The sequence below is a fragment of the Podospora anserina genome, chromosome 5 (genome assembly GCF_000226545.1).
Source record: "Podospora anserina S mat+ genomic DNA chromosome 5, supercontig 9".
Taxonomy (NCBI): Eukaryota; Fungi; Ascomycota; class Sordariomycetes; order Sordariales; family Podosporaceae; genus Podospora; species Podospora anserina.
In genome coordinates, this window is record NW_001914843.1 from 735,406 (window position 1) to 757,304 (window position 21,899).

General features: G+C 53.5%; 8 protein-coding genes across 8 annotated transcripts in view; 4 read left to right on the forward strand and 4 right to left on the reverse strand.

Annotated features, from left to right (window-relative positions):
* The window catches only part of PODANS_5_9590 (uncharacterized protein), a gene marked incomplete at both ends in the record, with an annotated part of 1,375 nt that extends 887 nt beyond the window's left edge, over positions 1–488 (forward strand). Inside the window, one exon of the mRNA XM_001904742.1 lies at positions 3–488. Within this exon, the coding sequence (XP_001904777.1) occupies positions 3–488 (486 nt within the window). The remainder of the gene's footprint in view (positions 1–2) is intronic.
* Positions 489–2,017: 1,529 nt separating this feature from the next.
* On the forward strand, positions 2,018–3,789 carry PODANS_5_9600 (uncharacterized protein; the record flags this gene model as incomplete). Its single annotated transcript, XM_001904743.1, has 3 exons — positions 2,018–2,132; positions 2,215–2,498; positions 2,554–3,789. The coding sequence occupies 3 exons, from the start codon at positions 2,018–2,020 to the stop codon at positions 3,787–3,789; spliced, it is 1,635 nt and encodes a 544-aa protein (XP_001904778.1).
* A 679-nt stretch (positions 3,790–4,468) lies between these two features.
* PODANS_5_9610 (uncharacterized protein) lies at positions 4,469–5,216 on the reverse strand (the record flags this gene model as incomplete). The annotated part of the gene is made up of 2 exons (XM_001904744.1): positions 4,469–4,895; positions 4,966–5,216. The coding sequence occupies 2 exons, from the start codon at positions 5,214–5,216 to the stop codon at positions 4,469–4,471; spliced, it is 678 nt and encodes a 225-aa protein (XP_001904779.1).
* A 122-nt stretch (positions 5,217–5,338) lies between these two features.
* Positions 5,339–6,318, forward strand: PODANS_5_9620 (uncharacterized protein; the record flags this gene model as incomplete). Its single annotated transcript, XM_001904745.1, has 2 exons — positions 5,339–6,007; positions 6,199–6,318. The coding sequence occupies 2 exons, from the start codon at positions 5,339–5,341 to the stop codon at positions 6,316–6,318; spliced, it is 789 nt and encodes a 262-aa protein (XP_001904780.1).
* A 1,237-nt stretch (positions 6,319–7,555) lies between these two features.
* Positions 7,556–10,717, reverse strand: PODANS_5_9630 (uncharacterized protein; the record flags this gene model as incomplete). Its single annotated transcript, XM_001904746.1, has 3 exons — positions 7,556–8,479; positions 8,529–9,498; positions 9,549–10,717. The coding sequence occupies 3 exons, from the start codon at positions 10,715–10,717 to the stop codon at positions 7,556–7,558; spliced, it is 3,063 nt and encodes a 1,020-aa protein (XP_001904781.1).
* A 2,230-nt stretch (positions 10,718–12,947) lies between these two features.
* PODANS_5_9640 (uncharacterized protein) lies at positions 12,948–14,825 on the reverse strand (the record flags this gene model as incomplete). Its single annotated transcript, XM_001904747.1, has 2 exons — positions 12,948–14,231; positions 14,304–14,825. The coding sequence occupies 2 exons, from the start codon at positions 14,823–14,825 to the stop codon at positions 12,948–12,950; spliced, it is 1,806 nt and encodes a 601-aa protein (XP_001904782.1).
* A 3,500-nt stretch (positions 14,826–18,325) lies between these two features.
* PODANS_5_9650 (uncharacterized protein) lies at positions 18,326–21,088 on the forward strand (the record flags this gene model as incomplete). The annotated part of the gene is made up of 1 exon (XM_001904748.1): positions 18,326–21,088. One exon carries the CDS (start codon positions 18,326–18,328, stop codon positions 21,086–21,088), a length of 2,763 nt encoding a protein of 920 aa, XP_001904783.1.
* Positions 21,089–21,739: 651 nt separating this feature from the next.
* Positions 21,740–21,899, reverse strand: part of PODANS_5_9660 (uncharacterized protein) — a gene marked incomplete at both ends in the record, with an annotated part of 1,265 nt that continues 1,105 nt past the window's right edge. Inside the window, one exon of the mRNA XM_001904749.1 lies at positions 21,740–21,886. Coding sequence (XP_001904784.1) covers positions 21,740–21,886 — 147 coding nt within the window. The remainder of the gene's footprint in view (positions 21,887–21,899) is intronic.

Genomic DNA, 21,899 nt, shown 5'->3' on the forward strand with positions numbered 1-21,899 from the left:
CCCTCGATCCCATCCCCAAGGTTGACCCCTCGACCGCCCTCAAGCTCATTCGCGAGCACAAAACTCTGGAGGGAGTGGTCAAGTTTATGAAGGAGGATCCCAAGAGCAAATATGTCATTCCTGAGGACTGGCCCTTTGAGGATGCCAGAGACCTCTTTTTCAACCCTGACGTTCGCCAGGCGGATGACCCGCTTTGCGACTTCAAGTGGGAGAAGCCTGACATCGAGGGGCTGGTTCAGTTTCTGGTCAAGGAGAAGGGTTTCTCTGAGGACAGAGTGAGGGGCGCGGCGGCGAGACTGGAGAAGAACATGAAGAGCAGCCAGCAGAGCAGAATCGAGGGCTTCTTCAAGGTGCAGCCCAAGACGGAGGAGCAGAAGAAGGCGCACAAGCGGAAGCTGGAGGAGCAGAGCGAGGCGAAGAAGAAGAAGCTGAAGGACGAGAAGAAGGAGAAGGCCAAGTTGAAGGCTAAGCCGAGGGGGACTGCTTGATTTTGTATCCTGTCTATGGGGGGTGGTTTGCTTTCACGACATCTGGAGGGGAGGGGATCTGGTAATGGTCACATGGCTGGCTTGCTTTGGGTGGGAAGGTAAGCTGGGTCTGGCGTTTATGGTGTTGATACTGGGCGGGGAATTAGGTTGCTGAGCCTCAAATCGGGATTCTTTGCTATTATTGGGGAAATAAGGAGAAGCATATATCACGGTAGTAGCCTGGCAGTAACAATGATCAAGCACAATGCACTGTCAACATGACATGTTCGCCGCAAGCTGCATTTTGCATTTTTGCATCTCGACGGATCTCCGAGTTGGGGTTTGCATTGCACTGTCTTTTGGAGAAAGTGCATAACCTGGAGAGGGCTGTTTTAGTGCAGGGGTGGGTGCGTGCCTGATTAGGAAGATACCTCGGCTTGTTCTTGTTCGGTGGGTTAGCGGTCGAGCGGTAATCCTGGCGATGCCAATTGGTTCATCAATTTAGTTGCTTCGGGGTTGCATGACATCACAGCCGAGGGACCGTCATTTGCTGCTGCTGCTAGTTGTTGAATATTTTGGAGGAGCGGGCTTGTTTGAATTTGTATAGGGAGCGGTGCATGTGACTGTTCCAAGGCGGGACGAGGAATTGTTCTGGATTCGGGGGCTGTCTGGGGAGGGAGGGGCACATGACTCTTGAGCTGATAGATTCGACAATCATGTATCATCTTGGAATGGCTGTGATCCAACGGACAGATATCATCCTCGGGGATTCCTTTCAAAAATGGAGGAAGCTCGTGAAATTCAAAACCACTGACGGGGATGGTGGATTGTCTACCCCACGTTTCTCCCCACTGATGGTTTATTCTACCCCACATTCCAGAACAACGTTGCCCCTTGTGTGTGTTGTGTGTGTGTGTGTGCGGTGGTGGTGTTCTTGTGCTTGCTCCGAGGCTTAAATGTTGGAGAGGGACTGGGTGTCGAAGATGTGTTCCTCATGGAAAATGTGGTACCTGGCGGGCAAGGGCAAAGAAAGACATGAATCCCGTTCAGACGTTAAGGCGTTGTCCGTTACGTCTAGGCTCGCAACGGCGCACGATAGAGCAAACGCGGCGCAACGGTAGCTGTTACAAAAAGTCACTTTCACGGGCATACTGTCAGGTACAATATGTACCCTACAACAAAACCCCGAAATCTGAAGAGGCTGGATGGGAACACAAAGACACGTGCCCCGGACTTTTTTCCTGGAACAAATTTCCGGGGTAGAGCATACGGTACTAGGATGGTAAAGGCGGGTTTTGCGGAGAGCTCGGCATGGTTTGCATGTGATTATCCTGCACCGCTGACGAAAGCGGCCCTTTATGGAGACACACCCGCGCCCGCTCATGAAGGGGGGGAGTAGTTAGTTTTGCTTGATCGCAAAAGCTGTTTCGTGTGTTTTTTCTTTCTCTTTTCCTCTCTCTCTCTTCTTCATTCCCATCACCTATCCTGGACTGTTTGAGAGTTCACCACACACACACACACACACACACACACACACAAGAACCGCCACAATGTCCAAGACCTTCACCCAAGCCGACGTTGCGTCGCACAAGACGACTGATTCCTTGTGGATCACCATCGACGGCGATGTTTATGACCTGACCAAGTTCCAGGATGACCATCCAGGTGTGTGCACATTCTTCTTTTGGCGCAATAGATTTGGTGTCTTTTGGGCGCGCAATGGTTGCTGACTGAGATGGTTTGACAGGCGGCAAGAAGATCCTCCAGAGAGTCGCCGGCAAGGACGCCTCGAAGCAGTTCTGGAAGTATCACAATGAGGGTATTCTCAAGAAGTATCAGAAGCTCCAGATTGGCTCGTTAGATACCAAGCCCAAGAAGGAGGCACCCCCTGCTCCCGCGCCCAAGAAGGAGGCCCCTAAGCCTAAGCCTGCTGCTGCTGCTGCTGCTTCTTCTGCCCCTGCTGGGGAGGCTGAGGCTCTTGAGCCGTTTGGAGAGCAGATTCCTTTTGGTGATCCTGCGTGGTACCAGGGCGTAGGTTTTACTCATGCCATGGCTCTCTGTGACAGCAGCTAACAGAATAACCTAGCACCACTCCCCCTACTTCAACGAGACCCACGCCGCCCTCCGCGCCGAAGTCCGCGAGTGGGTAGAGACCGAAGTCGAGCCCTACGTCACCGAATGGGACGAGAAGAAGGAGGTCCCCGCCCACATCTACAAGCAGATGGGCGAGCGCGGCTACCTCGCCGGTCTCCTCGGCACCCACTACCAAAAGGACTACGTCAAGAACCCCATCAAGTCGGTCCCCGCCGAGAAGTGGGATCTCTTCCACGAGATGCTCCTCACCGACGAGCTCTCCCGCGTTGGATCCGGTGGCTTCGTCTGGAACGTCATTGGTGGCTTCGGCATCGGCTGCCCCCCCTTGGTCAAGTTCGGCAAGAAGTCTGTCGTCGACCGTGTCCTCCCTGGCATCCTCAACGGCGACAAGCGCATCTGCTTGGCCATCACCGAGCCCGACGCCGGTTCCGACGTCGCCAACCTCACCTGCGAGGCTAAGCTCTCCGAGGATGGCAAGCATTATATCGTCAACGGCGAGAAGAAGTGGATCACCAACGGTATCTGGTGCGACTATTTCACCGTCGCCGTCCGCACCGGCGGCCCCGGCATGAACGGTGTTTCCCTCCTGCTCGTCGAGCGTGACTTCGGCGGTGTCTCCACCCGCAGGATGGACTGCCAGGGCGTCTGGTCTTCGGGCACGACCTACATCACGTTCGAGGACGTCAAGGTCCCCGTCGAGAACCTCATCGGCAAGGAGAACCAGGGCTTCCGCGTCATCATGACCAACTTCAACCACGAGCGCATCGGCATCATCATCCAGTGCCTCCGCTTCTCCCGCGTCTGCTACGAGGAGTCGGTCAAGTACGCCAACAAGAGGAGGACGTTTGGCAAGAAGCTGATTGAGCACCCCGTCATCCGGCTCAAGCTGGCGCACATGGCGAGGCAGATCGAGGCGTCGTACAACTGGTTGGAGAATGTGATTTACCAGTGTGAGAAGATGGGCGATACCGAGGCTATGCTTCGTCTCGGCGGCCCCATTGCCGGTCTCAAGGCTCAGGCTACCGTCACGTTTGAGTTCTGCGCCCGTGAGGCGTCGCAGATTTTCGGCGGCTTGTCCTACTCTCGCGGTGGGCAGGGTGGAAAGGTCGAGAGGCTGTACCGTGATGTGAGGGCTTATGCTATCCCTGGCGGTTCCGAGGAGATTATGCTTGACCTCAGCATCAGGCAAAGTATGAGGGTTGCCAAGATGTTGGGTATGAAGCTTTAGGGGAGGGTTGTTGTACAAAAGATGAGTGCTGTAAGAATGGTGTACCAGTATGGGTGGTCGGCGGTAGACGGCATCGTTTCATATTTCTCTCTCTTTTGGTTTTTCATCATCTGTTCTTAGCATGATATCAACAACAGATTTGTTTTTTTTTCTATTTTTTTTTCGGTTATAAGAATGGCATTTGGATAGGATGTTCTGGTGGTGGAGCTGTCATGGGGTGTAGCGGGAGCATAGAAATATATCTGATCAACATTAAACTTGTCTTCAACTTGCTCGCTGTTGTATAGTGGACTTGCGCATGGTTTCGATGGCTGTGCCCCCTTGTAATCGTGAGAAATGCCAACACAAAGCGTCCAAAGGCCCCCCGTCCTCTAAATGTCATGGCTGAGCTCCCAGCAAGAATCCCACACAGTGACGAAGAATGCCTACTATATTCTCCCTCTCCGCATCCACACTAGAAGATACCCCCAAATATACATCTACCCCTGTTCTTCAGAGCGCCATCCATTCCAAATTATCTATCTCCCGATTTCGATAATCATGCATTTGCAACCCCCAAACGCCAACCAAACAAAAAAACCCCTGCGCTTTCCCATCTATGATACCAAATAATACAATTCTTTTTTCCCGGTGTTCCCTGAGCACGAGAGAGAACCCACCCTTCCCTTATATCATCACCTCATGCCCGACCCCTCCCCCGGCGGCATATCAACCATCTCATACCCCCCCCACCATCCCTCCCCCGCCCGTTCCTTGGTCCCCTGCTAAACCCCTGTTCCAGATCTTCCTCCCCGTCCCCCGCCCCCCTGACATGCTCATTCGAGTTCCTCAGCTCCCCAGGCTGCGACTGCCCCCTCGCATGCCCGTTATTGTTGCCGGCACCATTCCCCCCAAACGAAATCGGCTTCAGCTCCCTATACCTACACCCCCAAGTCCCGAGCACCACCCCCAGCACGCTAGCGCAGGCCATGCTCACCCACCAGGCCATGTGCTTCGGGAGCTCGCCCGTGTAGAAGGTGACGACGACGAGGTGGATGAAGTGGAGGGAGAGGGCAAAGTCGGTGACGAGTTTGGATCGGCCTATCAGGACTACTATCGCGGCGCCCCTGTGCAAACAAACAAACGTCAGTACCGGGTTGAAAATCAAAATGGGGGAGAGGAAAGGGGAAAACAAACATCAACACCCCCCCGTTCAGCATCGCGAGGAACCCGCAAAGCCACCCCTGCGTCGTGTCCCCTCTTATGCTCTGCCATCCTAGCACCAGGTCGATGGTGAATGCTGTGCCCGCTACCAGGGCGGAGAAGAGGAGGAGGGTGAAGCTGAAGGTGTAGTACAGCGCCTGGAGGGCGAGGATCTGGGAGGCGATTTTGAGGGGGGGGAGTTCGGAGAGGGAGCCTGGGCGAGGGGGGCGGCGGCGGCGGGCCATTTTGTTATCGTCGTGTACGGTGGGTATGGAACGTCTCGCTATCGGGGCATATCTCGAGGAGGGAACGCGCGCGCGGTCGCAAAAGTCTGGATGGGATCCGTGTACTCGGTAAGGAGCTCGGAATGCTCCTGGGGGTTTATTATGATGGGGTTGTGTCGAGCCAGTCGTCGATTATCTCTCTATCGTTTGTATCTTGCTTCTTCGATATACCTGTCTCTCCAAGCAGAGTGTTTCAATCAAGTCCCCGTCGTCAAGCCCAAGGAAATGTTTTTAAAAAATTAAATGTCTGGCGCATCAAATGTCAAAGAAAGATATCTGGCTGTGCTGTGCTTCCTCCAGCAGGCGCACCGCTGCAGCCCCCCGTTCCCGTCCAACGGTACGTAAGATTACATAATCTAACCTTGAACATTAGTAGCCCGCCCACCCCCCCACCCCAACCCCCTGGCTCCCCACATTTTCCCCAATCCCTGTTTCCGGCCGGCAACTGCCATCATCTGCAACCCTCCACCAGCACCACCACTATATCCCACCACCCGACGACAGCAAGCAAAACCGCAACAATGGGCTGGCTATCCTCCTCCTCCCCCGAAGACCAACGCTCCCAAGAAATCCGCGCCGGCACCGTCGCCCCCTCCCGCGCCGAGCGGGCCCGCTGCTGGGAGGCCCGCGACGGGTATTTTGCCTGCCTGGACAAGAACAACATTGTGGACGCGCTGAAAGAGGAGAAAGCCGCTGGCAAGGCTTGCGGGGCGGAGGGCAAGGTTTTTGAGAGGGATTGTGCTGCTCAGTGGGTAGGTTTTTGCAGCCTTTTTATTTTATTTATTCTTTTACCTTCCTTCTGTTACTGGGATGGGGTGGAGGGGGATACACAGGATATGTCTCTCAGGAGGATGGGTGGAAAGAGAAGGGTTGGAGGGAGGAGTGGTTATGAACTTTTGTTGGGTCTCGGAAGAATGTTTTACTGATACGACCGAAAATATAGGTAACATACTTCAAAAAGTGGCGCGTCCAAGACATCCAAAAACGTCAACGCATCAAGGAGCTCGAGGCCCAAGGCGCAAACAGGCTGGACGTGCAGACCGACTTCACGCCAAGGGGTTAATAGGGGGACTTGAGAGCAGGGGAAGGGAGAAGCGTGACGATAGAAGGAAGTGTAAATGTACAATATGAACAACCTCACCAGGTTGAACGGATATCAAAATATGGAGACGGAAATACCATAGGGGAAGGAAGGAACAAGGCGTTTACAGGACCATACCCATAACAAGAACCACAAGATAAATAAGGGAACATCCACAACTCATCATCCAGAGCCAATAATATCAAATGATAAATGTAGTAGTATAACAACATCTATATACAATCCCCTCTCCTTCTCCCACTCCCCCCTCCCCCATCTAAATAAGCACCACCACCCTCTCTCTCCTCTTTCAAAGAAAACCCAAACAATGTAAACCCACTCTCCCAAACAACAGCACCAAGTAAAAAAAATCCTATTTCAATTCCCATACAACAAAAACAACAACAACAACAACAACAACAACAACAGACATCCCATACATTTCTCCCCATCAACCCACCCGACCATCCAAAACATTCAATGCAGAGAGGCGGTAACAAAACGTCTAAAGCACTACTGAACAACACCCCTCTTTCTAACGATAAACCTCAACCATCAACCAAGCACAAACTGTGTCTCTGTAATGAATGAAAAGTGAATGAGAAAAAAAAGAGCGTCCATAATCAGGGTCGTCAGTCAGCCTCAGTGTAATAGTAGTCCCCTCCAACAAACATACCGGCCCGTTTGGTTGATTGTAAAAAGAATAATGTGTGTGTAATGTCTGATAAAAACTGTATGTTGAATAAGAAAGCAAGAAGAAAAATGAGTTTTTGTGTGTGTATGTGTCCTTGTAAGAGAGAGAGGTGTTTTGTGCAGTTGGTATCATGAGGTCTGGTTCTTCCAAGATAACGACACACAGAGAGAGACAGAGAGAATGAAAAGAAGGAGAGAGAAGAAAAACGACAAGAAAAGGGGGTTCCTGATCCACCCCCACTGAATTCAATCAAACGCAACAGCAACAAAAAAAACGCAAAGAAACAAAGCCAAATCCCAGTTTCCATCCATCATCCTTCCCCCCCCCCCCCCCTTAGTAATCATTAAGCCGCTCGCTACACAACTTTCCCTTTCCTACTTCCCCCTCCTCCTTCTCATCCTCAATCCTAATCGTGACAATCGCCACCGACGAACCCGAAAACCACATCTCCCTCGTCCTCTCCCAATCCCTCTGATCAGGCGTCACCACCCTCTTGCCCTTTTCCATTGTCGAGCCGTCATCCCTCTAAGAACTCCCATTGACCCTCGGCAGCGGGGGCAGCGCCTTATCCAAACTATCCCTACTGATCTGGTTCTTCACATGCCCCTGGTCCAACCGGCTCTTTTGGCTCCCCGACACGCTCCTCAACCCGCCACCTTGACCATACCCGCTATCCACGCTGTCTGGCTTCATCATGGTGTGATGCGAGACGCCGCCATAGCCATGGCCTGTTTTGGGCGGCGTCGGTGGCGGTCTCCCTGAATCGCTGCCCCTACTCCTACCACCCATCAAATGGCTGGTAAAGGTCCCTGTGCGGAAATCATCACCGTCCTTTGCGGGGGTGGGCGGTCGGTGGTCGTCTTCTTGACTGAGACGACTCGTGTGTGATTTCTGACTGCGGCGGGACTTGGTTGACTGGCTTTCAGCCGCTTCCTCTACCACCGGCAGAACTGCTGTGTCTCGACGGTCACCAAGCGGCGGGGACTGATGTTTCCCGCTGCTGGAACCAGGGTTATTGGACGGAGAGGCGGTAGTTCGGAGAGTTCGATCAGGTATGTTCTCCTCGCTCGGGCCGCAATGCTCGCTTCTCCTTGCTTGCTCCTCAGCCTTTTGCATCGTGAGCTCAACCTCGGGAGATTTCATGCCCGACGACGAGGCTCCCGGTGGCGCTGGAGGGAGGTAGCTTGGTACTGGAGGAGCTGCATTCGACGAGCGGCCCCGGAGACTATTCCAGCTGCCTACCCGTTGTCGTTCCTCCGAGGCGGCAGCAGCTGCTTGGGCTGCGTCTCTTTCTTGAGCTTCTCGCAAAGCCTCCTCCTGTGACATTGTTACGCCGTTGATAAAGTTGATGAATCTCTCGCCGTACTCATGTGGCGGGAGGGCCGAGATCTGCGTGCGATCGCTCGACAGGCCCTTCCAAAAGTGCTCGATCTTTTTGATCATGCCGTACTGTGGTCATGTTAGCACACCCCCTCCTTCAGTCTGACGAGAAACTTACGTGAGTGAGACAATCAATCACCCCCAGGTAGTAAATCTCATCCCCCGGTGCATTATCCTCATGCGTCGCCCTGAATCCTCCATCATCCTGGTTAAACACAAAGCCGGACTTCTGCCCGTCCTCAAGCTCATCCGGCATCCGGCTACTAGTTTCGCCCATGGGCACTGGCTTCTCCGTCTGGATCATCTGCCTCAGCTCTCTCGCCTTCCGCTGGTTCTCCAGCTTTGACGGCGTCCTCATCAGAACCGAGTGAGGGTTCTCATCCTCCGGGACGCCATTGCCCCCCGGGTTGAACACCCGCAACGTCTTATCCCGTAAGTTTTCCTCGTTCCCTCTCTGAAGATCGTGGATGCCTATCAGCAGCGAGTAATCCATGATGTGCAGCTTCTGCAACAACCGCACATCCTTCTGCAGTTGCTCCAAGAACATCTTCTTTTTCTGAATCCCCAGCTCAAGATGTCTCTTCCGCCGCAGCCAGTTCAGATCCTTCAGCGTTGCCCTCGGGTTGTTCGCCAGCTCCTCCTCCCTGTAGTCTCGCCCAATCGTCGAGCCCTTCAAGTCGAAAGTCTGGTGGATGTCCCGGTGTGGCGGGAACAGGTTGTTCATGACGACAAAGTGGATCTTTTTGCCGTAGGGCATCTTGACCCGGTGAAGACCGTAAAACTGCGAAAGCAGAGTGTTGGGGTTGTTGGTGACATGCTGGTAGTAATCCTTCAAGATCTTCCTGAGAAACTTGTGCTCGGCGTGGTGGATCGTCTTGATAATGTACTTGTAGTCCCGCGAAAAGTAGAAAAAACTTCCACTCTTGCCCGGCGACCCAAGCTCTGACAAGATGTACTTACCCGTCAAGGACATGAGATAGTCGGCAGGATCGAGGCGGAACAGTGCTCGCAGGTGGCGGAAGACCCACGGAGCATAGTCCTTGAACTTGAAGTCGTACTTGGCCGACGGCACCAGTTCGTTTCCGGCACTTTCTGAATGTTAGCTTAGCTTCCTGGAGTTGCCGATCGTTCCACTCACATATCGAAAGTAGACTTCTGCTTGACGTCGAAGTCGGCGTCCGTCAGCTGCCGGTCAAGTTTCGCGTTGGTTCTCGACACGGCCACACGGATGCCAGTCAACATATTGTATGCCGTCACCCAGTTCGCGTGCGTCTCATCCACCTTTGTCCCGACCAGCACCCTGTCATCATCCTCAATTTCCCTCCTTCTTCTCTTGGTAGCGCGCTTTTGCCTGTACGCTTCGGCCCACCGCATGGCATCTTCATCCGGCATCACCTCATGGTGGGCCTCCGAGTGCAGAGATCTCGTGTTCCTCCTAGCCAAACTCAACGATGCTCTCCTAACTCCGCCGCCAATGGTGGGCGAGAATCTGCCGCTAGCATAACCTTCGGCCCCATCCCGCGATCCGCGCCCTTGTGTTACCTTGGGAACCTCGAGTGTGTGACGGTGCTTGATCCCAGGGGCAGGTGGTGGTGGTGGTGCTAGCGGGCCTGAGGCAGTCGGGCCGGGAAATGGAGGGGAGGAATATCTGTGTGGCGCCTTTTGGTTTTTCGGTTCCGGGCTTAAAGAATCGGACGTCGCGGTCGAGGCGTTGACAGGCAAGGTTGCTACCGACGACTCGTTGTTATCCTGAACTGTGCGAATGCCCCCTTTACTTATTGGCCGCGCATATGGGTCGGCCTGCGCGGTACCGTTACCGTCGAGTCCTGAACTGACAGATATCCGCGGAAAGGCCTCTTGCGGGCTCGATGTTGTTGAATCATTCCCCCTTCCATTAGCCTTTAGCGTCCTGTCCACCAACACTGTCGAATTGCCATTCGGTAGTGGTTTGCGGCTCGTCGAGTCGATCGTGGTGTTGCCCAATCCGTTCGTCAATCCTCCAGCAGAACTGCCGTTTGGCAGCGTGTTCATACTTGGGGGAGCCTTTTTCGGATATTCCCCATTCACGTCGTGGTTGAGTCGCGTTCGCGGGTCGGCAGAGGCCTCGGAGGTTTGTGAAGAATTAGACGAGTTGTAGGAGCTCTCGTCGAAGCTCTCGTTGGATGTGTGCGAGTGTGGCTGGCGCGCAACGTGTACATTGACTTTGCCGGGGTTCGACAGGCCGTACTGGGCGGCTTGATCGAGGTGCACGAGGCCCGAGGATTGGGAGTCGATTGCCGCACTTCCGTCCGGCAGGAAGGAGGGCATCGCGTGTCGGGTCGTGAGATTGGGGGGGTCGGGGGGGGGGGGCTTCTGGCTGTTCCAAGATTCGATTGATATTACGGACGGTCGGCAGTGGCGCACATGCTCTCTCACACTCTCTCGATAACTCGATACAGACACGGGGTGTTTGGCAAAGGGAAGGGGGCAGGGGCAGGACAGCGTCAAACAGGAGAACAAGGAAGTGTAGTCGGAATTGATGATGATGATGGATGGGTTCCGCCGCGTCGGGCTCGATTCGTCGGCTTTGGGATGCGAAATGGAGGGAAGGGCAAAAGCAAGGCCGAGTTGGATTGATTGTGTCGACGGTCGGTTGTGGTTCAGCTGGTCTGGGCGGGAATCTTTGCTGCGCAGGGGCCGAAAGAACAAGCAGAACGCCGCTTGGCGGTACGGTACGGAGCAACAGAGTATGTACGCTGTCGTGGCATTCGCTCTCAGGCTTTGCTTGTTCTCTTCTGGTCCTCACAGCGTAGGTAGATCAACAAATTGGAAGGATTCATGAATATTTTGATTATGGACGAAAAGAAAAAGGAAAAAAAAACTCCGTCGGTGCTGTGCTGTGCTGTACTGTGCTGCGCTGTGGTGCTGCGCTGTAGCCAGGCGCAGTGCTCTCGGTTTAGGTAGTTACCTGTAAAAAGCCCAGACCTCCCCGCCATTTCAAAGCTCCAGTGGTCAGCAACAACCCCGTTGCGAGGCGACACGGGACTCGGCGCCGAGACAAACGCACCCCGTTGCTTTTGACCTTGCGACGATCACCAGTTTTCAAAGAGTGCATTTCCGCTGGCTTTAGGGAATATTCCGGGATTTTCAAACTATATGTCTTCCTTTTCTCCTGATCAGTCTGCCTACATAGAACTGAAATGGCTGGAAAAGAGAGGACATTCCCAGAGCACCATCCCCCTTATCTCTCTCCAAAACTGGTCGGCCGACCCATTGCCCGACCTTCCGTTCAAAGGTGATCTCCCGTGCTTCGCGTTTTTCACTCTCCCCCCCAAGCAATTACATCATTTTTGTACATACTTGGTCCCCAAATCAACCGGGCTGCCTCTCGTTTATTTACCACCATCATCAACAAAACAGTGGGTTTTGCCGTGTCAAGTTTGCCCATAAAATCCCACTTGCTCATTTAAAGCAACGGCTTCCCCTGTCTCTGGCTGCTCCGTCCGTCGGGCCTTCGGCGCCTGAAAAGGAGGCTTGGTCCCTGGCATTCCTGGGTACAGGATATATGTAGCTAGGCCCAGTGTCGAGACGACTATTCTGTCCACAGCCCAGCCATACAGAGCCCTTTGTTCCCACATGGCAGATACCAAGACGGAAGACGGCAGCAGCGGCAACAAAACCCTCCTTTTGCACACATTGTCAATCCCTTCTCGCCAAAAAAGTCAGCTGTTTCAAAACCTTCAAAATCATCTGTCATGAGTATTCTCTCCTTTCTCAGCGGAGTTTCCCGTCAACCCCGTCTGCGCTCTGCAGAAACTGTTCTCGCTTGCCTGTCCCAAATTCCCGGTCGTGCAGCTTGTTAGCGTCGCCATGGAGGCTGAAGGCGGAGTTTGTAAGATTGCAGAAGGGAGTTTCTATTTCTGGCATGTCAGTCAGCCAGCCCCCCTGAATACTATCGCAGCCTTGTTTTCTTTTGGGACTTCCAGAAGGTTTCTTGATCAGGCCTATGAAAAGAATGAGACACATCCTGGATGAAGACAGAAAGGATATAGTATCACAGGTGTCCCGATTTGCATTCATCTTCACAAAACAATTAGTATAAACTAGCCATCTTTTCAGCCCCTATCGGCCACGGCGTCTACATATATATTTATAACCATCCATTGACTGATTTTCTCACCATCTCTATTCCATCCACAGCATACAAGTCCAAGAATAGTGTCAACTTCAATCATGAATTCAATTTGCGTCTGTCTCACTAGGTATCTCGTGCTCATGCTCCCAAATCCCGTGCTTTCGCTCGTCATCCCATGCAAAAATGTTGCCAGTTACAATGAAGAAAAAAATGAAGAAAAAAAAAAACCATCCAATCCAATCAAAAAGAGTCCCGGTGTTCCCATTCATGACTTGACCACCACATATTCTCCCATCGCGGGGTATCCCGCCAAAAAGAAACAAAACACATCAATACAATGCAACCCAAGATGCAGATGTCAACATGCAGAAAACAAGGTATGCCCATCATCACCCATCATGCCATTCAACCTCACCCCAACCCTTAAGCAGTCCTCCTCTCAACAATCGCCTCCCCCCTCGGCTTCCCCCCGACAAACCCCCCTCCCACGGCGCCAAGCTGGAAAACCTTCTCCCCCCTAACCCAACTCTCCCTCACCCGTCCAACAAACTGCCTCCCCTCCCACGGCGACACCTTATTCTTCCACCTCATCTCCCCGCTCCTCAACACCCACCTCTCCTCGCTATCAAACACGCAAAAATCCGCGTCGTGCCCGACCTTGATCGCGCCCTTGCGGTGATACAGCCCCACCTGCTGCGCCGTGGCCTGCGAGCACATCCTTACCATGTCCACCAGATCCGGCGCCGGTAACCCGTGAGCGGTTCTGTCAGTGGCGATGGTGTGCAGGATGGGAAGACCAAGGCCGACAGAGGAAATCCCGCCCCAGGCGGCGAAGAAGTCGCCTTGGTTGGTGTTTGTGATGGGGAGGAGACGTTGTTGGGGGGCGGGGTTGGGGTGGTGGGTTGTGTCGGCGCAGCATGTGGTAGCAGTGGTGGTGGAAAGGGGGTTGGTGGGCTGCTCCTCGATGGGGGAGGGGGTTTCCGACGCAAGAGTCATCACCACGCCTGAATCCGTCGGCTTCAGCTCTGGCCGGGAGGAGGCGTGGGAGCAAGACTTGTCGTGGGTTTGATCAGAGGGCAAAGTCATATCAACACCCGAGTCGGAGTGATGCATATTCGGCCTCAGCGAATCATCATCCACCGTCTGAAGATGCGGAGGCAGCAGCTTCAGCTCTGGCGTGCAAGGGCTGTGGTCAGAGACAATAGTCTTGATGCACCCCTCCCCTTGCGCCTCAACAATCTCCTCCCACAGCCGGTCTTGGTTGGTCTGCGACCGGATGGGAGGGCAGCACTTGTGACGAGTGTCGCCGTCTTCAATGTCATCTGCCGCGAGGCCGAGGTAGTGGAAGCATGTCTCGGCCGTGATGTTGACGCCTTCCTTGCGAGCATTGCGGAGGATGGGGATCGCCTCTACGGCGGAGAGGTGGACGATGTGGAGGTGCAGCTTGGGTGCCAGCTCGGCCAGGGAGACGATCTCCTCGATGGCATACGTCTCAAAGGCTGGGGGGCGAGACTCCAAGAAGGTGCTGTAGCTGAAGAGATCGCCTTTGGGGGCGAGAGGTGGGTCAGAGATTTGGACGTAATCGCCCACGGACTCGGTGATGGGGGGGAGCATCTCGGCATGGAACATCAAGGTGGTGGGGGAGTCTTTGAGTGTGGTCATGGCCAAGGCGATGTCTTTGGAGGACACGGCTGGGAACTCATCCACCTGTGATTGGGTTAGCTGACTGACTGGATGGCTGGACATAGATCTGATAGGGAATAGGATGGGGTGACTAACACCAGAGTCGATAAGGAAACCCTTGAAGCCACGCACACCAGCCTCGACCAGCGGGAGCAGCTCGCCTGCGTTGCCGGGGATGACACCTCCGTAGAAGCCGACGTCGACCCAGCATTGGCCCTGGCTAGCACGAAGCTTCTCTTGGAACCCTGCTAGGGTGGTGGTGGGCGGGATGGCGTTGAGCGGCATGTCGATAACGGTTGTGACACCGCCAGAGGCGGCTGCCTTAGTGCCCGTGTTGAAGCCCTCCCACTCGGTACGGCCCGGCTCGTTGAGGTGGACATGGGCGTCTACCAGACCGGGGAGTAGGAACTTGGGGCTGAGGTCATTGTATGTGGTATTGGGGGGGAAAGAGCTCCCGGGCAAAACTTCACGGACTACGGAGAGAATCTTGCCGGTCACCGGTGATACAGTGACGGTGGCTGGTGTGAGAAGGAGGGTGTCATCTGGGAGTGTGATGATGGTGTTTGTCGAGGCCAGCACCACAAGGGGCTGCTCGTTCTGTTGGAGCGTGGTAGCCATATTGAAGAGAGAGGTGTGTCGATTTTTCCCCCAAAGCCACAGCTCGAAGGGGTGAGGGAAGTGAAGTCAGAAAGAGACAGGGGATCAGGATAGGATGATGCTAGGCTATCGGGACCCGGCGATATGGTTTGGTAGTTTGCAGGATAAGGCGTCTGGGCTTCCTATAAGGGAGGGGAGAGAGTCTTATCTCTGGGTTGCGGGATGGGTGTGCGGCGGTGCGGGACAGTTTTGATAAGTAGCCGTGAGACGAGTGAGAATAAAGGTTGCACGGCGCAATGTGATCCGTAGGCGAGAATGGGGGGTGTGGTGTGGTGGTAAGCAAGATACAGGGTCTTGGCCGGTGGGAGCAGTCAAAAGATGAGATGTGAAAGTGAAGATAAGATATCGAGTCACCAACGAGGACAGACACAAACATATATATATATAAAGAGAGGGAAGGAAAGGGAAATATCCGGCACGGTTTCTTTCCGGCCTTGTTTCTTTGCTTCCTTTTGGCAGGCAGTCAAGGCAATGGCCTCAGCAAAATCCACTCCATCCACCTTGAACACACCGTCAGATTCCGAGAATTCTCCCAGGCATTGGAACGGCTGCCATGATCCAGACCGCCCCCCCCCCTCCCTCCCGGGAGGGAGACAGATTCCCATACACCCATATCACTTGTTGCGGTCTCGGAATCGCATTGTCGCATGCAGCAGCACAGGAACGAGGTCATTATCAGAGGATGGCCCACCGAGCTGATAAGGCGCTTGGTGGATCTCTTTTTAGATGCCAGGACCCTGGCGCCACGACCTTATCTCTGGCAGCTGACTGGCCGTGCTGATTAGATCGGATGCGGCCGGGCTGTATTGGGTTCACGCCCTGCCGATCAGTGGCTGAAAGTGACGGCACGCCCGTCTTTCAGAGCATGGGCCACCCTTCTAGCCCCGCACATTCTAGACCCCACCGGGGTGCGGCAGGCAGACCTGCTTCCTTTTTTGGCGGGGATCCGAAGCTATCGTGAGAGAGTTCACGCTTGTGAGTTTTGATCGAGTAACGATCGAGTAAGCTTCTAGAAGGATGCGGATCTGATTCGCTGGACCGGTCTTTAAGCACTTTTCTCTCCCTTTTTTGTCTGTCCGGCATCGTCCGTATGGTCTTCGTATCTGGCTCTGGATGATATCCCTCACCAATGAACGAACCTGGAAGTTGCTCACCTCACCTCGGCCTCGCTCTCCGGCCATACCATCCCCGCAACGCCCCCCAACCTTTCTTTGTTCGAGCCCCGAGGTGAAGTCATCTCGGTTTGCTGTCTCCAGGTCTGGCCTGTCTGCTTGTTGTTCTCTCGCCAATTCTTTCGCCCATCAGAGAATTGTTGAATATCAGGCGGTGTAGCTGCTGACCAGACCCAGCCAAATATGGTCACGATGGCGATACCGATAATGTTTCCAGAACCACTCGGCACGCCACGTATCCATCATCGATGTGTCATATTAAGTCCGATTCAAGCCAGAAAGCTCTGCAAGCTCTGGTGTTGTCTTTTTTCATGCTTTAAGCTTTTCGACCTCGCTGACTCGGCAATGGTTCCGCGGACCGAGCACATCATCACCGGCAGCGGCCTGCTGGGTTGTTTCTTTTGAGGCTAGCCCAGCGGCTGTCACCGGTGCTCCCAAGAAACACCAAGCACCCGCAGCTCGCCTACGACGTTTACATTTGTCATAATTGAACGGTTTGGCCTCTGGGGTGCAGCGGGTTGACCGGGACGTGGAGCGGTTCTGGAGCAGGTCGTGGTGGTGGTGGTGGTGGTGGTGGTGATGGACTGCCGGACAGGGCATTGTGTGTGGCTTGTGGATGCTACCGTACCTTATGTTCCGGGGGACCCTGAGTGGCAAAGCTTTTCTCCGAGAAAACTCCCGGTGAGTCCGGCCGAGATTGTCGGTGCCGCTCCGGAGCCGAGGTGCTTGGGCATTGCTTGTCTTGATCCGTGTCTGAGTGATGTGTAAGTTGGCGATGGCTTCATTCAGTCATATAATTCTTCAGCGTACTTGGGTGAGAATTAGAAAATGTGTTGGTAAAAAGCCCAGCATGGTTGGAATATCAATGACGCTAAAGCCCCAGAAGATAGCACATAGCTTTTTCAAGCTGTCTCAAAGGCATGTACTTTTTCCAAGGCCATCTTTCATCAAGGCCTATCGTCCATGTCAGAAGTTCTACCACCTTCTTACAGGACCTATACATCATCCTGAAAGGATTCCTAGCTACTATCTTGAGGTCTGCCCAAGATCTTATTGTTCTATTCTGACAGAAGGTCAGATGGCATATCCAAGTTGTTTCCCAGGTACCCACATTTTTATTTATGAGCTAAGGACATCTGTAGCTCAATGGGAGACATTGAAGGCTTAGAGAATCATTCATTGACGAATCTAAAGGTACTTCCAAATCAGAGATGGACATCCTTCTTGATTTCCTGTTTGCGGTGATAATTCGCCAAATAAGGGGCTTCTTGAAGGCTCTCTTTGATGAAGCTAAGGGTCATTTTACTTTCATCTTATAACGTCCAGACATTCTACTTCCTGGCTGATCTCATTGTGCCCAGGTAGCTGGCCAGCTCAGACTTCGCTCTCGAGAGCAGACACAATAGCAATTCGCACAGCTTGCTCCCGCCTCGCAACGATGGAGTTATCTCTGCTTCCGCCTGTTCAGATGCTACTGGGGAGCACACACAATAGCAAATTTCCACAGATTGTTCCTGCCTCAGATCAACAAAGCTCTATCTGTTTCCGCCTGTTAGAAGTCCAAGAGCCTTGTGACTTCATCCCATCTATTCACTTGTTCACTTGTTCACTTGTTCACTTGTTCACTTGTTCACTTGTTCACTTGCTCCTGGGCGGGTACCTGGAAGTGGACGGAAAAGCCACCGTCCCATCTGTCCCCGGCGTCAAACCCTATTTATTGCCCGTTGCTTGGTTTTTTGCTCTGTCATCTCTTCCTCTCGCACAACAAACGACCAACGGCAGAATACTTCCAACTGCAGGTATTCCCAGTCACAACCTCGAGTTTCCGCTACTGATCTGCCAAACCGCTTGGTGCCAACCTACCAATTCAAGAAACTACAAATTTGGAACAGCACCGCACAACAAAGGTACGTGCAAATATTCACCACCCTCCAGAGTTCCGACTCCAACAACTGTACAACCCGTTCGACTCTCTGGCACCTTCCTCCCAAGATCCAGGCGCCCCTCCCTGCCCCTCTCACATATGCCCTCCTTTTCCCAACCATTACCCATGGCGCAGTCATCCAACTGATTCGAGTGGCTAAAAGCCTTTAGGCAGACGATCATTGGAACTGCTCACCCACATTCAAGGGACTGGAGCCAACTAGCAACATCCGAGATCGACTTATTCACTGACTCAGTCGTAATCAGCCATCCAGTAGAAATCAAGACCTGTAAGTGAATTGTCGACATTACTGTGTTTAATTGCATTTGGAACGGCTTGCTAACATTTGTTCGACAGCTCCAATCATGGCTTCTGCCAACGTCAGGAATGGGTTTCCCAAGGATGTGCCGGCCTACGGAAACTGGCCTGGCCAGTATCTTCTTCTCAGCTATGGCGACAGGGTCCGCATCATCGCCCACGCAATGACTTATGACCAGCTCATCAGCATGATCCGTCGCGGATTTGGCATTGGCCGATACGACAATCTGACCCTACTTTTCAAGCATATGATGCCCCAGGGCAATACCATCGAGGCCGAGCTGGATGAGTCCGCCTACTATCTTATCAAGAACCAGTCCGAGATTCGCTGCGTCGATACGCTTCAGTACCTCAACACGAAGCGCCAGGCTCCCCAGGTACCTCTTGCGGGTTACACTCAGCCGAACGTTTATCCCAGGTACAGTTCTGGGTACGACAGATTGTTCGCACCTTTTTCGACTGCGCCCTCGAATCCATATGTGGTGCTTATGCCCGCCCCTTCAATGCAGCACCAGCATGTTCCCCAGATCACTGGAGTGACGGCCACCGGTGAAAAGAGCAATGCTTTCGGTGGTGTTGCTGGCCAGCCTACGAGCACCGGAGCTGCCACAGCTGCCCAAGTTTCCCAGCCGGCCCCTGTCAACGAGCCCGAGAGAGATCCCAGAACTGATCTTCCAAAGGGCTGGCTTATGTTTTCTGACGACGAGCTGCCCAGAGACTCAACTGTGAAGCTGGGTAACAACCTTTTCGGTAAGAAGGCCATCAACACTGCCGCGACAGAGGGACCCAACCAGACCAAGAATTCCATCATCCATCCCAATCTGTGGAGGCCCGTCATCACGTCCGAGAAGCAAACCGAGGCGCCCCAAGACAAAGGGAAGGGGGTCATGAAGAAGGAATCAGCTGGGGAATCTTCCAAAGAAAAGAAAGCCACAGGGTGGTGCGAAGTCACTGCTACTTACACTGCCATGAAGTCTGCTTTGGCGTCACGCTCTACACCCGTGGATCGCCGTCTCGTTCACGATTATCTGGTCGCAAGCACCTATATGAATGGCGGCAAGGAGCCGCTCTGCGAGCCCGAGAGAAAGTTTCTCCTGAGCGTATTCGGCCGTTGCTATGCAACGAAACCAATCAAGTACCTCGCGGATCTCCGCCACGACAGTGAGATCTTGGAGATCCTGCTCAGTCATACCCCTGGTTGCAATATGAGGTGCGCGGCAGATGTCAGGGACAAGTGCACCTGCGGCGGACCTCAGGGGCCCAAAGAGTGCTGTGAAGAGAGGCTCAAACCCTCCACGATCGGAAACATTTTGGAATGTGCAAAGAGTCGCCTCAGGGATGCTCTGGACCGCACTGGCATCGTCTCGCAGCGCGACATCAAGGGCGAGACGTTTTACTTTCACCATGAGAAATGTGTCCAGAGCATGTGCATCTGTACCATCTTCGCAACTCTGGCGCAGCATGAACCTATTTGTCTGATGAGAAGTCGCCTCGATGTCGAGATGGTCTGTGACTGTGACCGCAACACCAAGCGCAGTCAACTTCCGAAATCTCAAGACACAAAGTTGATCCAGACCACACTTGGGTGGGTTGGTGATCTTGGGGAGGTTGATGGTGAGACCTGTGCCCAGGAAATTTTCCGTCGGAAACATATTGACAGCCTCGTGCGCAACTTTCACGAGCTCACTTGTAGTCCGCTCAAGGATGAGAATTGCGGTGACTGCTCAGTGTTCCGGATCCTGCTGGGACATCACTGGGATTGTCCCATGAGGCTAAAAGTGGACCTCGGCGATGAGTGCCAATGCGACCGGCTTCGGCGGGAGGACGATGAATATCTGGAAGGCGATGATGAGGTGGGCAGTATCAAGTGGGTTACCGATGGTCTGCACGAAGCAGCGAAACTGTACCGCGGCAACAACCTCACCAGGGAGGAATGGAAGGAGGCCATAACGGACTTTCACAATGAGTGGTGCCACGGCTGGTGCTGCTGCATGCGTCTGAGGGATATTGCCGAGCATGATCCTGACTGCGGGGGAGTTCAGGATACATTCGAGGATTGGAAACTTTGCAGCTGCAAGAAGAGTCTTAACCCTCGCGGCACTTCTGACGTTGCAGAAGAGGCCATTCATGTCGAGGCTTCTACCAAAGTCAAGGAGTCTGGTGTTGATGACGAGAGCGACAATGGCGAGGAGTGGACACCCACCACCAGTGTGGTTGACGAAGATGATGACGATCTGCCCGATCTCATCCCTCACCTTGGTTCTGATACCGGAGGCTGGAAGTTTCCAGGTTGGTGTGAACCCCTGTTGGAGGAACGTACGCGCAGTTTTGAGGCGCCAGAGCACCTCAGCAAGCAGCTGACATCGAAGCAAAATTGGCTTCGCAATATGACAGACAAGAAGCCAACGGAGGAGAGGGATATCAATCTCGAGGAGCTGACCGCTACGAACAGGCAAGGACTGAGCATGGACGAGACGACGGAATTGATTGCTAAACAAGTCGACAGATTGAATCAAGCCAGTTACAGGTACTGGGAATCTAAGAAGGCGAAGCTCGAGGATGATTCGGTGAAGGAGAGTTTGCAGACCTCTGAGAGGGAGCACGGGAGCAACGACAATGAGTCGAACGCAACAGCGTCTTCCCGGGTTTCCGTCCAAATGCCTGAGGCGAACCCGGGTGCTTCCAGCTCCAGGGCTAGCCACAGGGCCACTGTGGAGGACTTCCCTGAGATGCCCTCGGACATCGCTACTGGGGGTGGCTTTGATTCGGCGAAGAAGACTCACTCAGCCTTTGGCCAGCCAGACCTGTGAGGAAGAGCAAAGGGGTGACGACATCAAGTCGAACGCGAGCACATATTCCTGGGTGTCCGTCCGGATGCCTAAGAAGAGCTCTCGTGCTTCTAGCTCCAAGGCTAGCTACAAGGTCACTGTGGAGGACGGTGTCGCTACCGGGGGTGACTTTGGCTTTGGGTCGTTGCTGGCCTTTCCAGGAATAGTCGATCTGCCTGGCACCCTCTGCCGAATCCAATCGATCATGACAGGGATCTTGCAATTTCTTTTCTTTTCTGGGCTGGGCTGGGTTTGTCGGGCAATAGGTGTATTGGTTGGGCGTTGGTTGGCTTTTTGATACCCGAGACTGGTAGTCTCCATGGACTTTGGGACGGGGTATTATGCAGGTACTGGATCCTGAGAGCCAAGGATTCATTATGGGGGGGGAATGGAAAAAAGGAAACAATCACCAAAAAAAAAGGGAGGTATGTTTGGTAGTGTAGTCTAGGTTCATCTGCTTGTTTGGCAGCCATAAGCGCTGGGTTTCTGTATATCCTCATGCTTTGTTTTGCTACGTGAGGGATCTGTTTTGTTTTGGCCAAAGAGCGCACGTGAATGTGAAAATAACTTGTTTTGGTTTCCTGATATTTACAACGCTAGGAGACTACCGACATGCCCCATCATTGAAGATGCTCAAAGCCTAGCACCGCCCTCCTCCCCCTTGACCTCCACCATCAACTTGCCGGTATTCTTGCCTGTAAACAACCAGTCAAAGGCCTCCTCGGCACTCCTCACACCACCCTTGACAACCGTCTCCTTCCTCCTGAGCTTCCCCTCAGCCGACGCAGTGAGT